Source organism: Crocodylus porosus, unplaced genomic scaffold, assembly GCF_001723895.1.
Source record: "Crocodylus porosus isolate Cpor-Errol unplaced genomic scaffold, CroPor_comp1, whole genome shotgun sequence".
In the NCBI taxonomy this organism is placed as follows: domain Eukaryota; kingdom Metazoa; phylum Chordata; order Crocodylia; family Crocodylidae; genus Crocodylus; species Crocodylus porosus.
In genome coordinates, this window is record NW_017728928.1 from 13124714 (window position 1) to 13139450 (window position 14737).

Here is a 14737-nt window from a genome sequence, read left to right on the forward strand (position 1 = left end):
AGCAGAAGGTTCAAGTCCTGTTTTATGGCCCTTGAAAAATGTATGCGTGTATGTGTGTGTTTGTAATGAGGCTTACGAGCCCCTGGCAAAAGCCAGGCCTCTATCGGGCATGGTGCTGCACACATAGAGAACAGAGGAATAGCCCCCCACCACCCCAACAAGCTTTCAGTGTAAGTGTAGGTAAGACAAAAGGTACCTGGTGCAGACGGACAGCCAGATGGAGGAGCACAAGGAAATAGAAAAACAATCCTGGTGACTTACTCAAATATTTACTAGTGAATTAATCTTATTCATATACTACCTTGCATTTGCAGGCAGTGGGAAGAGAGACCGAACCCAGCAAGTGGTTGCATTGTCTAGGCTGCAATGAGATGCTTCATCAAAGTCAAGGAGCCTTCCCAACCCTGCATGGATCCTGTCAACAGGATGCAAACAAGACCAGGTGTTAGTAAGAAATAGTTGGGGTAGGGACTGATTTGTCCAGGGCCAGATACAATGGGTTGGATTTCAATACAGCTATTTAGTTGTGAATGGGTAAAGTGCGCAGCAGACAAGAAAGGAAACTGTGCGTGTGAATGGGAGAGGAAGGGGGGTGTAGGGGAGGGATGGACAGTGCAAGCATAGGAATGAGGCCATGGAAGATAGAAAGGACAGGAGACAGGGAAAGGCCAGAGGCTGGAGGTGCTTGCTTAGGCTGTGACAATGTCTGTGCAGTGCCAAGCACAACAGAACTAGGACCTATGGAAGTGGCCGCCACACTGAGAGGGGGCAGAGCGAGTAGGATCGAAGGCTGGATGATGCACAAGGCTCAGATCCCACAAGCTCTTCTTACCCAGCAGAGGCAGGGAGTTAGCAAGAGCCAGGGTCCCACACGCAGCCGTGCGCTCTGCTGACACTAGCCCTGAGCTTTGGAGCAGCCAAAGCTTTCTGGAGCTTGACCCAGCCTCGTTCCCTATTAGGTTAACTCAAGCTTCAGGCACTTTCAGGGTGGCTGTTACAGGAGACTCCGCCCTGCAGAAACGCTGGGCACCTGTGACTCCTTCTCTAACGGGTGCATCGGGCTTTGACCTCGGGGCCCCTTGGCCCAAATGCCCCTTTCGGTGGTGCTGCCCCGGAGCCGTGTGAGCTGGGCCGTGGGGCGCTAAGCTAGAGCTGGTATCACTATGACGTTGCTCTGTGTGTGTCGCGAGGATTGGGGGTGGAGGGGTATGTTAGTGGGAGGAAGAGGGCAGGGACTTTCAGGGGCCCTGGGCAGGGACAGGAACGCAGGTTTGATGCTGGGGGAGAAGGGGAAAGAACGCCCTGCCTTGAACCGGGTTTCCGAGAACACGACTCAGCGGAAGCTGCTGTTCCTTGCTGCGGTTTTGCTTTCTGGCCACGGTGCTTCCCCCCACCCACCCTTCTCGGTGCCAACAGCCCCTCCCGAGGCCAGGAAACAAAACCTAACTCTCTTGGCTCCCTCCGACCTGACTGAGCCACCAGGTTCTCATCATTCATTTGTGGAGGCTCAGTCCCCAGGGCAGCGCCATGGAAAACCCTGAACATCTGCTCCGTTCATCCTCCGCTTCACAGGCCTGGACGGCATCACCCCCTCCCCTTTGATCTCCACCCTGCAGCCCTCACGGGCTGGCTGGGGCGCCCCGATGGAGGTTTGCAAGGGAGATCAGAAGGTTGGTAGCCCCCAGGTGGGGTGAAGGTGCTGGGCCAAGAGCAAATCTGTGCTCAGAGCACTTGGGAGCTGACAGTGCACAGAGAGGGGACAGCGTGTGCGAGGGCGTTTGTGGCAGCCTGGGCAGGTCTCTGGTCCCTCAAAGTGCACAAAACAGCAGCCCCCCCGGGAACGAGAGCACAAGTGCAACCCCGAGGGAGCGACCCAGCCATATACCGAGGCGGGAAGCTGACATGAGTAAGCTGGTTTCTGTATGCCTGGGTAATTTGGAGCGCAGCCCTGGCCTCCTGTTGCGGGGGTGTGGGCGTGAAGCCAGGTGTCACTTGATGTGAGAGAACAAGTTCTCAGGAGTGCGCGTGCGGGGGAGGCTGTGAGGACGTGTGTGTTTGTTGAAGTCCCAACACCACCATCTGTGTGTGTGTGTGTGTGTGTGTGCGCGAGCGAGCAGAGGAAAGCTGCACCAGCCGAACACACGGTGCGAATTACCACCAAGCCTGTGCCCCACCTGCCAGCAGCTGCCCAAATGCACTCGCTGCCTACACCAGCCAGCTCAGCGCACTCAACGCCACCTGCTCCCAGTCAACTGAAGCTGAAGCAACCGCAGCTCCTCTACACCAGATGCAGCAGGACCAGGCTGTATTGTGCCTTGGGTTGAGCATATTTAAAAACACCGCTTTTCCATGCCGCTGATGAATGGTCCTCAGCTGTGGCTCTTTGCAACTCGTTTCTCCTCAGCCCCCTATGACCCCCACAGGCGCTGGGCAGAGGGGTGGTGCCAGGGTGCCAGAACCCGCCCCGCGGTCCATGTGAGCAGCAGTGTGCGAGTGCGCGCGCGGGTGTTTATGTTGTAACGCAGCAGCACGGCCTCCGGGCCCAGCGCCAGCTCGCGGCCGGGTGTGCATCAGCCTCACTCCTGCCAGCGGCCGTTGCTCACCGGCTGTTTCTGTTCTCTGGTAATCTTGGATTTCAGAGAAAGAGGAAGCGGAGAGGACTCGTGACTTCTGCCGGGGGCGGAGGGCGGGGGGGAAAGTGAAGGCAGGTGCTCTGCCTTTCGCAGAAAGATGCGGGGCCCCTAGAGATGGTGAAGACTTTCCTCCCCAGCTGCAGCACACAGCCCTGGAGATTCCCGGGTGGGGACCTCCACTCTGCCCCCGCACACAGCATGGCCGCGTCTCTCGGGGACGCTTCTGGGGAGCTCCTACAACAAGCCCCCTCTCTCCTCGTACCAGCCTCTTACCCGCCACCCGCTGGCGCCAAATCTGGAGGCTGCGCCAGTTTGGCTGGGCAGCCCGCAGCACAGATTTCACTGCAGCAGCAAGTGCCCTGGCTTCGGGAGGTGTCTGGGCAATACTGTCCCCTCTCCGCTGCGAAGCCCCTGTTGCAAAGGATCCCGCTGCTGCTGAGCACGGGGCCAAAACTCAGCTCCCAGCGTTGTGGGGTGATGAAACCCGATGGGCACCAGGCACTTTTGAAAATCCGGCTGCTTCTGGGGGCCTCAGTGGGGAAAAGGCCCAGAAAACTGCTAAGGGTCTGGAGGATCTTTCAGGGACTCTGTAGCACCTGGTTAGGAGTGAGCCCTTCCTGCCTCTTGCAGGAACGATGTCCTTGCTTGGGCACCACAGAATCACCCTTGCCAGGGCAGACTTTGACCTGGCCGCCCGAGGCCTTCTCTAAACAGCTCTGATGCATCAAGATAAACCAATTGCTGTGGCACCCTCTCACAACTTCAGATTCTCACTTGCAGTCCACCAAAAACCCCCAATCCTCCCCCACAGGCCTAGCAAGTGACCCAGCATTGCCAAAAGGGCAGCCTCATCCCCAGGGAGCCTGGTTTTCTCTGATTTAAAAAACTCCCCAACTTTCAGTTAAAAAACAGGAACCCCAAGTCACATTTTGCCACGATTCAAATGAAACGCCACCCTTTATGTATCTACATATTTGTGGTGGTTCATTTAAATCATGGAAACGTGGATTTGGAGTTACTTTTTTTTAACCGAAAATTGGGTGGTGGTTGTTTTTAAATCAGAGAAAACCAGGATCCCTGCTCATCACAGGAGAAGTGCTTAAGAAATGGGGTTTTGGCCATGAAACATTTCAAGAAAACAGAACCCCCCTCATGTTTTTTCCTAAAATGCCCATTCATTCCCCGCAGCCGTGGCACATTCTTAGCCGATCCATTTTGATAAAGCCCTGGTTTTTTGAGGGAAAACTTTTATCTGAAAGATTGACCAGCAGTAGCCAGTGGGTGCTGCCCAGTGTAAGGGGTGAGGCCGCCCCCTCCTTTGGCTTATCAAGCAAACAAGCTGGTGTCCGGTCTACCCCGGGGAGTATGGCTGATGTGGCGTTTAGGAAGCCAGGGTGGATCTGAGCTGCCCCGCTGCAGCTGCTCTGCAGCCAGAGGATTTCATTCCTTCCCTGTGGTCACTTTCTCCCCCGCTCCATTCACTTCAGCTCATGCAATAGTGGGTTTCCCCAAGAGCTCTGTACTTGCTGTGTCCGGCTTGTCTGGGCCTTGGATGAGTAACCCTGCTGGTATCCGCTCTGAGCTGCCTGCTGGATGGAGGAGGGCCAGCGGCTTCTCAGAGTAACGTACTGTTCTCCCAGGAGAGCCAGAGATGTGTCACCAGGCCATGGAGGTTGAGGCCTTCCATGCTCTCCACCAACAAACACAACACCTTTCTCATGTTCTCATGCCTCCTTCACCTCTGCATACACACCCGGCGCTTGCTCAAGCATGTAAACGCACATCCCCACCCTACTCACACCTTACCCCGTGCTCACTCCCACACTGTATACATTCCCCCGCTAAGGCAAGCTTACCAACCTAGGCATTTTTGCAAGCTCAAATAAATGCATTCAATTCACACCAACCCACATAACGATACACACTTTACCACATGGACAGACAAACGCACGGTTCAGTGTAAACAGCATTGTTTTTATATACTGAAATAAATTACACCAGGATCAGTCGTGGACAGACAAATGGAGATCCCTAGGTAGCTCACTCAGCAGGCAGCTATTACTGTGTCTCACCACTAGATGTGGGGGAGCAGGTGGAAGCCTGTTTGCCTTTAGCTCAGGGGTGGGCAAAATGCGGCCCGGGGGCCAGATGTGGCCCACCAGGCCCTTCTATCTGGCCTGTGGGGCCCCTAAAATATTTAGAAAATTAATATTTATCTGCCCCTGGCTGCCTGTCAAGCGGCCCTCGATGGCTTGCCAAAACTCAGTAAGCCCAAAATAATTGCCTGTCCCTGCTTTAGCTTCTTTGGGATAAGCACAGATAGACGTGCAACTTGCACAAGGAAAATTTTACTCCTGATTCTTTCAGGGGCAATTTTGCCACTGGACTGGACAGTTACCTCTGTTTAGTGCTTTATGTTGTACAGCCACTACTTTTTATGCCTCTAAACCTTTTCTCTCTCAAAACGTTACATGAACCATGATCGCTCCGCACCCTTGCTAGTATACCACCGAGCATGTATCACCCCCGTGCACACCCTGTACACATGAGCCCCTCTCAGCATTCCCCATTTTAACAAACTGTCCCTTCCCAACACAGAGTCAGTCAGCAGGGTTTGTAAAGGCGGCTGCATGGAGCTCCTCTAATCACCTTTCCTCCAGAAGAGTCAGCGCTTTGGCTCCGGGAACAGACACTGTCTCATTTGGTTTTGCAGAGGCAGTGGGAGGGGAGCATTTCCTCATACCGTGTCCTGACGGCATTGCACCCAGCTTTGGGATCTCTCCGTTGTGTTCAGGGCTGGGCAGGGCTAACCATGAGCAGGGAAGAGTGGGGAGGGGAGACACTGAGCTGCTGTGATTGTTGTTGCAACCATTCCCTCGAATTCCTCCTCCTGCTGGCAATCGCACAGAGGATCAAACTACAGAACAAAGGGTAACAGATGATGTATATCATGGTAACGCCTAGAAACAACCAGCCAGTAGTCAGCCTTGCTAGTGCTGTACAACCCAGTCTACACAGCAATTGTAACAGAGATGTAGCCCAGTTCCATCAAAGCTAAGTTGGGGTTTGTCTATACCAAGGGTGGGCAATTATTTTGGGCGGAGGGCCGCTTACTGTGCTACGGCAAGCCATCGAGGGCCACATGACAGGCCGCCAGGGGCAGATAAATATTAATTTTCTAGTTTTTTAGGGGTCCTGGAGGTCGGATGGAACGGCCTGGCGCACTGCATCCAGCCCCCGGGTCGCATTTTGCCCACCCCTGGTCTATACCATCTGCAGTCACAGCAGTATAAGTCCTACCCACAGGCAGTCCCCACTCCAGGGGACATGCATTAAAATGAAGATACACTAGCTTGGGAAAAGGATCCTCAAATGTCAGAGAAGCCTGGAGCCCCATTTATGACTTTACTGTTCCTCTTCACAGGGGAGCGGTAGCCGTTACTGGGGTGGAAGGCAGCTGCAGGAACGTGGCAGCTGAGGGCAGGAAGTGCCAGGCATGGGTGCGCTGGAGCTGCATGGGGAATTGTGGATAGCAGCATGCAACCACACCAACGAGTGCCTGGCCAGCGGGCTGAGCCTCAGGCCAAGGGAGGCGGGTCCGTGCAAGCCGAGTTCACTCCGTGCCTCATCTGAAGGTACGGTCTTGCAGCAGTGGGAGAGGGGAAGCACTTCAGTGCTGCCTCTCGCTCTTGCTCTGTTCTTTTGCTGTGTCCTCCATGGCAGAGGTTGACGAAGCCACGTGCTCCTCCATTGTGTTGCTCAGAGCAGCTGTGGTTTCCCCATCAATGCTTTACCATTAGTAACTCCATGTTCCTATCTTGGGGTGTTGCAATTGCCCTTAGCACACTCCAGAGCCCTGTTGAAATGAAGCGGGGAGGAGCCAGCTGGCAAAGGGACCTTGGAAAGGCAAATTAGGGCAAGAGGGAGGATATGCAAAGCAATATCAACAGCCAGGGAAACCAGAAACACAATCTCCAGAGAATGGAGCAGGGGTCACATTTCTTTTTCTGGAGACAGGAAACCATGTTGCAACAAAGCTGCTGACTCCTCGACCGTTATTTATGTCATGGGGCCTACCGGTGGCCAGGATGTTCAGTCAGGAGGAGGGAAGAGATAAAACCCATCTTCTATTCCAAAAGTAGCAGGGTTTCTGCTTTTGGATAGTGGGTGTGGAGGGAAGCAGGTGAGGGTATTTGGCAAGGGGTGGAGAGGCAAGAAAAGGTTAATCAATCAGCACCACACCAGCTGCTGGGATGAATGGCTTCAACATGCGGGACCATTCATTGCTGTTTCTTCACCTTCTCAGGCTGGTGCAGGTTGATAACTTCTGTCAGATGCATCCCATATCCGTTGGATTCACTTCCCACGGCCTATTCTGAGCCTCAGGCCCAGGGATGCCGGAAAAAAAAAGAAAAAAGAACTCAGCTGAAATTCAGACCTTTTGCCTGAATTTGGGCCGAAATGCTGAAAAGCCAGCTTTGCTGAAAATCCAAAGCTCCCCATAGCCAACGGTGTGTTCATTAATCACAGATGCTCCGGGTAGCCATAGCAAGGGCAGCGCATGAAATTCTCCATCTGCACCAGAGCATCCTGCTGGAAGCTGTAGGGAGGAGCTAAGCAGATGGTTTCCATCGGTCCTTCACATGGCGGAGCTTTAGCAGCTGAAGATGTAGGTCGCTCACGCAGTGGATGAATCAGACCCATGACCCCCGCAGGTATTTATCCAAGCTCAGAACGCACTTGAGAGCCGGGATGCACCTGGACCCAGGTTTGGCTGTGGATGGCTTCCCTGGGTTTCCCAGGTCTGCTTGGGTGTTTGGGTCCCAGCCGCCTTTTGAGCTTTGGAATTGGTCCTCCTAACTCAGTGGCTCGGACCATGCACTCCCCGGGCTCCTAGGAGCAGCAGTGCAGGTGAAGGGGGAAACGGCTGGGTAGCATTTCAGCAGGGAGCTCTCAAATGAGGGCGGCTGGACCATTCCAGCTGGCTCATTTGCCAGCAGAACTGCTTTGAAAACATCAGAGGAAAACACGCATTTTCACATGTGATTTCTGGAGCACAGGGCGTCTCTGATGCCAGTGGTTTGCAAATTCACTTCTAACAGCAGCTTTGGGAAAGGGAAAACAGTCCCAAGTCTCTGTAGCCTTCTAGCTGCTAACAGCACATCCAGCCCCTATAGGAACAATCTGCTCTGAAGTGCTTTCCTTGCCTGACTGGATTATAGCAAGGCTGTTTGACCGGCCCTTCCAGTACCTGGGGCACATCTCCCTGTGCTTGGGAAAGTACTGCTCTCAGGCAGGCTGCAGCATAACACTCGATTGGGCTCAGTATTTCCCAGCCCTTGGGTTTGGCCTCAGCTCTGGGACTTAAGGCTTTCACGACTGGTTCTCCAGGCTCCTCGCCTTGAGTCTCAGCACTGGCCCCTGAGGCGCGTCTCAGGCAAGCTGAGTGCGTTCTGCCTGGGGTTTCAAGGGGTCCTCCGGAGGATAACGTAAGAGCAGCTCACTACACAGGGGCAAGTGGGGATCTGGGAGAGCCCAGGTAGGAGCCTAGCAAGCTGGTGTAGTTGCTCAGAGCTTGATGAAACGTTTTGGGGAACCCGCTCCTCCTCCTCTCAAATCTTTGGAGGGACACAGGCTGGGATTTTGTAAGAGATAACAGATTTAAGAACCCACTGACTTTTATTTTGGGTCCCATCAGGAAAACCCAACCCATCCCTCCTTGGTTTCAGGGAGTTCTGGAGCTCCAGGACCAGCAGTGTCTGCGCTTTCCCTTTCCTAGGCCAGTCAGTGGCCCACAAACGTTTATTTTTCATCTGGAAAATACAATTAGCTCCAAGCCTTTTACCCAGTAAGTAGGTTACCCCCAGTAACAAGGGGTTCTCTGAGATCTATTGCCACAGGGCTCACACCCGTCACCCCGGTACATGACAAGCAGCAGACCTGATTCATCATAGTGTCACCACTGTTCATTTCTATGGCATTACCATGATGTCAAATGGAGCTTGGCACATGACTCAGGTTGAGTCTGTGTAAATAGATCCCCAATGCAGGTGTACGTCCGAAACGCAAGCAAATATCCCTTCTGCTCAAGAACGTTTCCCTGAAATTCTGATCAGACCTGACAAAGACGGCCTTGCCTTGGAAAGCTTGTCTAACCCTATCGCAACTACACAGCTGGTCCAATAAGAGCTACCGCCCTAGGAAATCCCTGCTTCTGGATATGTGTGGCTTTAAATCAAACCCCATGGAAGTAATATTGTATTCACTCTCCTCAACACAAACTGAGCTTCAAGGTTTTTCCTTCTGTATGATGCTTTCTGAAGCAAATGGGTTTTGCATGGGAAATGCCAGCTACCAAATGAGGGTGAGAACAAGGGTGAACTAGCTGGCAACCTCTGCCGCAGGATCTACAGCATTTGTGCCGTCTCCCTCCGGTTTCCTTGCAGACAGAACGTGTACAACGCCAGGATTGCAGAACCTGCAGTCTGATAAGCAGGGCAAGGCGTTGGGTTTGACTGGAGAAGCATGAGAGAAATGCTGACTTTGCATCTCTGAGGTCCAATCGCACCTGGCTAGTAAGAGGAAATGCAAGCCCTCACTTTTTGGTGGCGCATGATGCAGTTAAATAGAGATTGTGACCTATTTCCCAATTCTGTCAAAGCCAATAGCAAAACACTGGATGGGATCACTGTATTTGGTGGTTGGCTACAGTTATTTGGGTAAGTGACTGATCGGCTGTCTCTGTTTGCAAGTTCCAGTGACTGACAGCCAATCTAAAAGCAATCCTTCTCCACTTGGGCTAAGAAGCTTTATCATTAGAAACAGGCAAAAAGGAGGCGCTTTGGGCAGATACTCTGGGGGTTTCTGCAGCTTAAAAAGTAGGTATGCTAATCAAAATGAAATGTGAGAGAGCCTGTAAACAATGAAGCCAGACAGAGGGTAACTTGGGATAAATCTATGGTAGCACGTCACAGCAGAAATGCTCATGTTTCTCCCCCATCTATGGACAATAACATGCTGGCAAGTTATTATGGACAAATCAATAGGGATAAATTTACCACAGCTGCACTGCAGGGACTAGTCAGGCCCCATAAAAAGCCCTTGGAGTGAATAAATCCACAGCCTCTGACATGTTTCAGATGACTAACCAGTCACGATTGCTTTGACAAGCCAGAGGAAGGTGGGTCAGGTAAACAATGCTTTAGGCTTTAATCTCCCTCCTGCGAATCATCCAAGGGACATGAGAAGGCAGGGCTTTCATGTAGGCTGTGGCACCTGGGGTCTGTCCTCCTCCATGTACATTGAAGATATACATAGCACGTGTGCTTGCACCAGAGCTAACGTGTCCAACAGAAGTGAGGTCACACTACAAGGGCTCCAGCCTGGGCTATACAGGCCCCGCTTACCACCGTGGGTCCTCATGCCAACAGCTGGCCAGTCCCGCAGTGCCTTCACAGCTATTGCTACCTGAGCTGAGAGATAAAGCTAGCCTAGCAATGTATACTCAAGCCATAAACATTTGCTTGAAGCACAGGGATACCCCTAGCCAGAAGCAGTAGTCTGGAGCAGCAGGTTTTGTAGGATAAGCACCAGGGAGTGGGCGAGTGACAGAACAAGTGCCTCAGGCTGGCAAGCTAGATAGAAGTCCCAAGAGCAAATGCTAGCCATGTCCTGGGTGGGTATCATGGGTTGGCAGGTTATTGCCACAGCTGGTGCCAGGCACTGGCTCATCTTACACACCAGACATGAAATAATCTGGAATTTCTGCTGTAAATCACAGATGAGAATAGCCAGGCATAATGACAAAATGCCACTGGGAACTCGAGTATGGTGTAGCTTTAGGGCATCTATTGAGCCAACCGGATGTAATTACTAACCCAGTGAAGAGCTTTTACTCAGTGCTTGTGCCCTGTAGCCTGTGTAGCACTGGAGACTCCACTTTCTAAATGCAATCAGCCGGGATCTGCTATTCTTCGCACCAGTGCAACTCTAGAGGTTCCCCTGGACTTGCAGAAAAGCAACTGAGCACAGACTTTGAACTGAGATGCACTGGAGAGCTGTTACTGCCTGCTTGGGCCCTTCCTTGAGCATGAATGACTGGGCTTCTCCTGCACTCTGGATGTTCTGCCCACAGAGGACCTAGGGCAAATTTTTTTTTTTTCTGAAGACTCTGGGAGCCCAGACGTGGCTCTCCTCTAGATAAAGCAAGGACCAAAGCCTGTGACCCACTGACTAGAGCACATCATATTGATGAAGGCTCTCCCATCAGCTCCAGTCAAGAAGCCACCTCAAGTCTAGACTATGCTGCAATGTTCACCTGGCAAATCTGCTAGCGAGTCCACACTCAGGCTCCTCTATGGGGGCAGGAGCCTGCATTCTGCTGGTAGCATGACACTGCCTCTGCCAAGTGAAAGGTTTCTGCTGCCATCCCACATCTGGCAGAAGATGCATGGTGACAAACCCACACCTTCTGCTAGCTGCCATGGTCCCTTCAGCAGGGGCTGCTTCCTGGTGTGCATGTGGCTCTCCTTCAGTGCAGCTGCTGATGGGAGGGGCTGCCACAAGTATGTGGATGTGCATAAGCTCTAGCAGCAATTGGAACTAGAGCCAGGGAGAGATGTAGACAATCAAGATGTTTAGGATCAAACGCTCTGTGGAAGAGCTGGGGAATGGAAAATGCATGGAAGAGCAGCAGCATAATACACAGTCTCTCCCTTGAAGCCTTTCTGCTCCACAAACCTCAATCAGACTGGTAGGGAGATGATCCTGCAAGCGTCACCACCTGTGTGCCAGAGTACTCAAGGGGTATCCACAAGGTGGCAGAATGGGACATCTACCCAGCAGCCAGAGGGCTACCCCCAAGGGGGATGAAGCAAAGAAGGCTGCATCCTCCCCTGCTCTTTAGTACAAAGGTGCAGCCAGTGAAGACCATATATCCCAGTCTGCAATGGTCCACAGTGCCAAGGCAGTGCCACCCAGCCTCTTGTTTCACTCAGGATGAGAACAACCCCAGGCCTTGTAGCAGGACCCTGCCCTTGCTCTGGCACCTGTCATTCAATCACGCCACTAATCTTGCCATCATTTGGCTGAGGCATCCCTATGAGGGGAGGCTGAGGCTTACATGCTGGTATCTAACCAGTTCACCCAGGGAAGCTGATATTTGCCCCCATCTCCTGGAAAAAAGCTACCAAGGGAGAAAGCCTTGCAAGGCCCTGGGAAGGGCTGTTTCTATGCAAGCCAGGGCCTGCCCACCCCCCCGGAAACAGTGTTGCTGTGTGGAAGGGCCTGCACAAAAAACTCCCTGTTCCTACAGCAGCGACACATGCACACAGCCTCCCCTCTGTTCTGCTCCTGCTTTATTGCCCCGTTTCCGCCAGTGAGAGCCGCTTGTCTGCCACCACCATCACTGAAACGGAGCTGCCTGCTCGTCCGTCTGCTGGCTCATGGGCACAGTGAGCTGAAACTCCAGGGTCTCTTTCTCCTGCATGGGAAAGTCATCTCTTTCCTCCTGGGATTGTGTTGGACTTGGTGGATGGATCAGGCTTGTCTGGGACAGTCGACCCTGGGATGACACTGGCCTGTCCTTCAGGGACCTCGCTGCCCCCAAGGGAAAATGACAAAGATGAATGAATGGATTGTCCTTATCTGATGCTCTGTCCTTCCATACAACCTCCCCTGTAGTTGCCACTGCCTCCTATTGCACTTCCTTATCATTTCCTCCCTACCCCACCACCCTTCTGTTCGTTCTTCCATCCACCCTTCAGCTCTCACTCTTCATACCTCAGTTCTCTTCTACCGGCCTCCTCCTCTTGCCTCCGCTGTCCCTTGCCCACTCCATCTTCTCATAATGCCTGCTCCCTGTTCATTTATTGACACCCACCCAAGCCACAAAACTGAGCAGAGGGCTCTGGCAATGAGCAAACTTTGTCCCTCTGCCCAGTAGTGAACTTTGCCCAGTCCATTATTTCTAACTATCTCTAGAGGTATATTCATCTTCAAGCCATCTATCCATCAGTCCTGCTTGCCTGCTTTCCTTCTATATCTAACTCTGCCAGCTAAACACTGGCTTTTCCTCTAGCAGGCTAATGCACTTCTAAGTGCAGTTAATCTCCCTGCTAATGGCAGGCAGTGAATTATGTCTCTCAGTTCAGTTGAGAGCTTCTGTGATTTCCCACGGTTTTCTTCAGGCGGCCCAGCTTCTCCTAACTGACTGCGTTGGAAACCAGACGGCCACTGATCCCTACCAGCAAGCAGTGGCTTCATGGACAGATAGATGGGTTGATGAAAGGATAGCAAAAGGCCTCCAAACCACCCGTCCATCACAGTTGGCAGGGAGAGGGTCTTTTGTAAAGAACTGAAGTCAGGGGGCTAGCTTAGTGCATGCCGCTGTACTGGTCATCATCTCCCCAGCATCCTTAAGAGGCTTGGAATCAAGACCTGATCTTTTCTCCTTCTCCCTTCAGGTGCTGCCCTTTGCTGCAGTGTGGAGTGGCGGCAGGGAAGGCCCAGCAGCTGGAAAGGGGAGCGCACTGTTCTCTTCATGTTCTGTTTCTTTATCTCTTTGAGCAGCCCCTGCAAGGCTAGGGTTGGAGCCAGAGGGCACCGTGACCCCAGGTCACAATGGACTGAAGCAGCCCAATGGGCCCTTCTGCACAGGGACTGCCCTATTGAGGAGCTGGGCCTTGATGCTGTCCCCAGGGCACTGTAGAGTCCTGTCTGCGGTTGGTCCAACATGCAGGTCCCCCATCGGAGGTGGGAGAGCTGAAGGACCCATGTGCGGCTTGGTGATATAGTCACCTGCATGGCGGGGGCTGGGAGAAGGGAATGTGGCAGGCCAAACCACATGAAGCCTTCTCGTCCTGATGCAGGCCAAGGGCAAATGTGTTCCAGTGATCTCCTCCTTGCCCCTCCCCACTGAGACCCCGGTCCCCATACACTGTTTGGCTTCAGAAAGCAAGACAACATCCTGCTGGGGCTTCGAACATTAGCCATGACAAAAGGCAGCAGCACTGGCCCTGCTCTGAGCAGAGGGCTTGTTCTATAGTTCATGTCCCGTCTGCTGGCTACTTCTGCTGTGGATAACAACTAATTCCTGGGTCCTATGGTAATGAACCTAACGAGGGGGGATTTCCCCTGAAAACCCCAAAGCAGACTGCTTGAGTCTCTTAACATTACCAGGCTCGGAGTGGGGAGATGTCTGCTGGGACACTTATGAAGACAGGGGATGTTTCTATGGCCCACACCCTCAGGAAGGTGTTCTCACCAGTGGGCACCATCTACAGCTCAGTGCCGTGGGCATACCTGTGTTACTGAGGGAAGACAGCTTGGCACTCTGAGGGCGTGCTGGGAAGCTGTCCATGTCCATGACTGTCGACTGCTTCTGGAAGGAGGATTGGGAGAGCTTGGATTTGGTTTTCAAAGGACCTGGTGGGAAACACATGAAGACTCCAATGGTTCTTCAAGATGCACAAGATTGGACTCATTTAAGCAGAGGTTTCCACCCCCGCTGGAGAGCCAGGAAGATCTGACATGGGTGTTAACCTTAGGGCTTCCACCCCAGACTGAAACACCACCCCATGAACCTGAAGAAACACCATGCAAGTCAATGAGCCTGGAGACCAAAAGGACTTCCCATGGGGGGATGTGTCTGTGAATCTCCAATGCATCCAGCCAGATAAAGGAAACCTTCCTCACAGACCAGCGGCCCCAGAGGAATGTGAAGTAGCAGATCACAATGCACATACCCACATGCAGAATAGAAGAGTTCCCAAAACAAGGGAAGAAATACACTGCCATGTGATTAGCTTAGTAATGCTCAGCACTAGGGAGCAGGAAGCTCAGTGAGGAGCTTAATCTGTGCCTCAGAAATGCTTTGCCCTCTCACAGCATGCTTCAGCTAAGGATCTTAAACCACGCTACATGCATCAATAAATCCAGTCTCATAATCCCCCTACCCCCACTTCCAGTTATGCCCAGTTTGCAGATGTGGAACTGCAACCCAGGCCATGTGATATGCCCACCATCACATGGGAGCCTGTGGCAGAGACAGAAACAGGACTTGGGTTTCCATCTCGTTTTTGTCAGGGCGATTGCATGGGGTAAGG

General features: G+C 52.7%; 1 protein-coding gene across 4 annotated transcripts in view; it reads right to left on the bottom strand.

Moving 5' to 3' along the window:
- Positions 1–252: 252 nt before the first annotated feature.
- QRICH2 (glutamine rich 2) overlaps positions 253–14737 on the bottom strand; it is a 59384-nt gene continuing 44899 nt past the window's right edge. For 2 of the 4 annotated variants that reach the window (XM_019542651.1, XM_019542648.1), the window contains exons 16-17: positions 13935–14057; positions 8418–12230 (exon numbers count right to left, since the gene is read on the bottom strand). In XM_019542651.1, the coding sequence (XP_019398196.1) occupies positions 12037–12230; positions 13935–14057 (317 nt within the window). In that variant the 3' untranslated portion in view covers positions 8418–12036. Of the gene's footprint in view, positions 416–8417; positions 12231–13934; positions 14058–14737 lie in introns of those variants that run through there. The other 2 variants (XM_019542649.1, XM_019542650.1) reach the window with 2 other exon arrangements.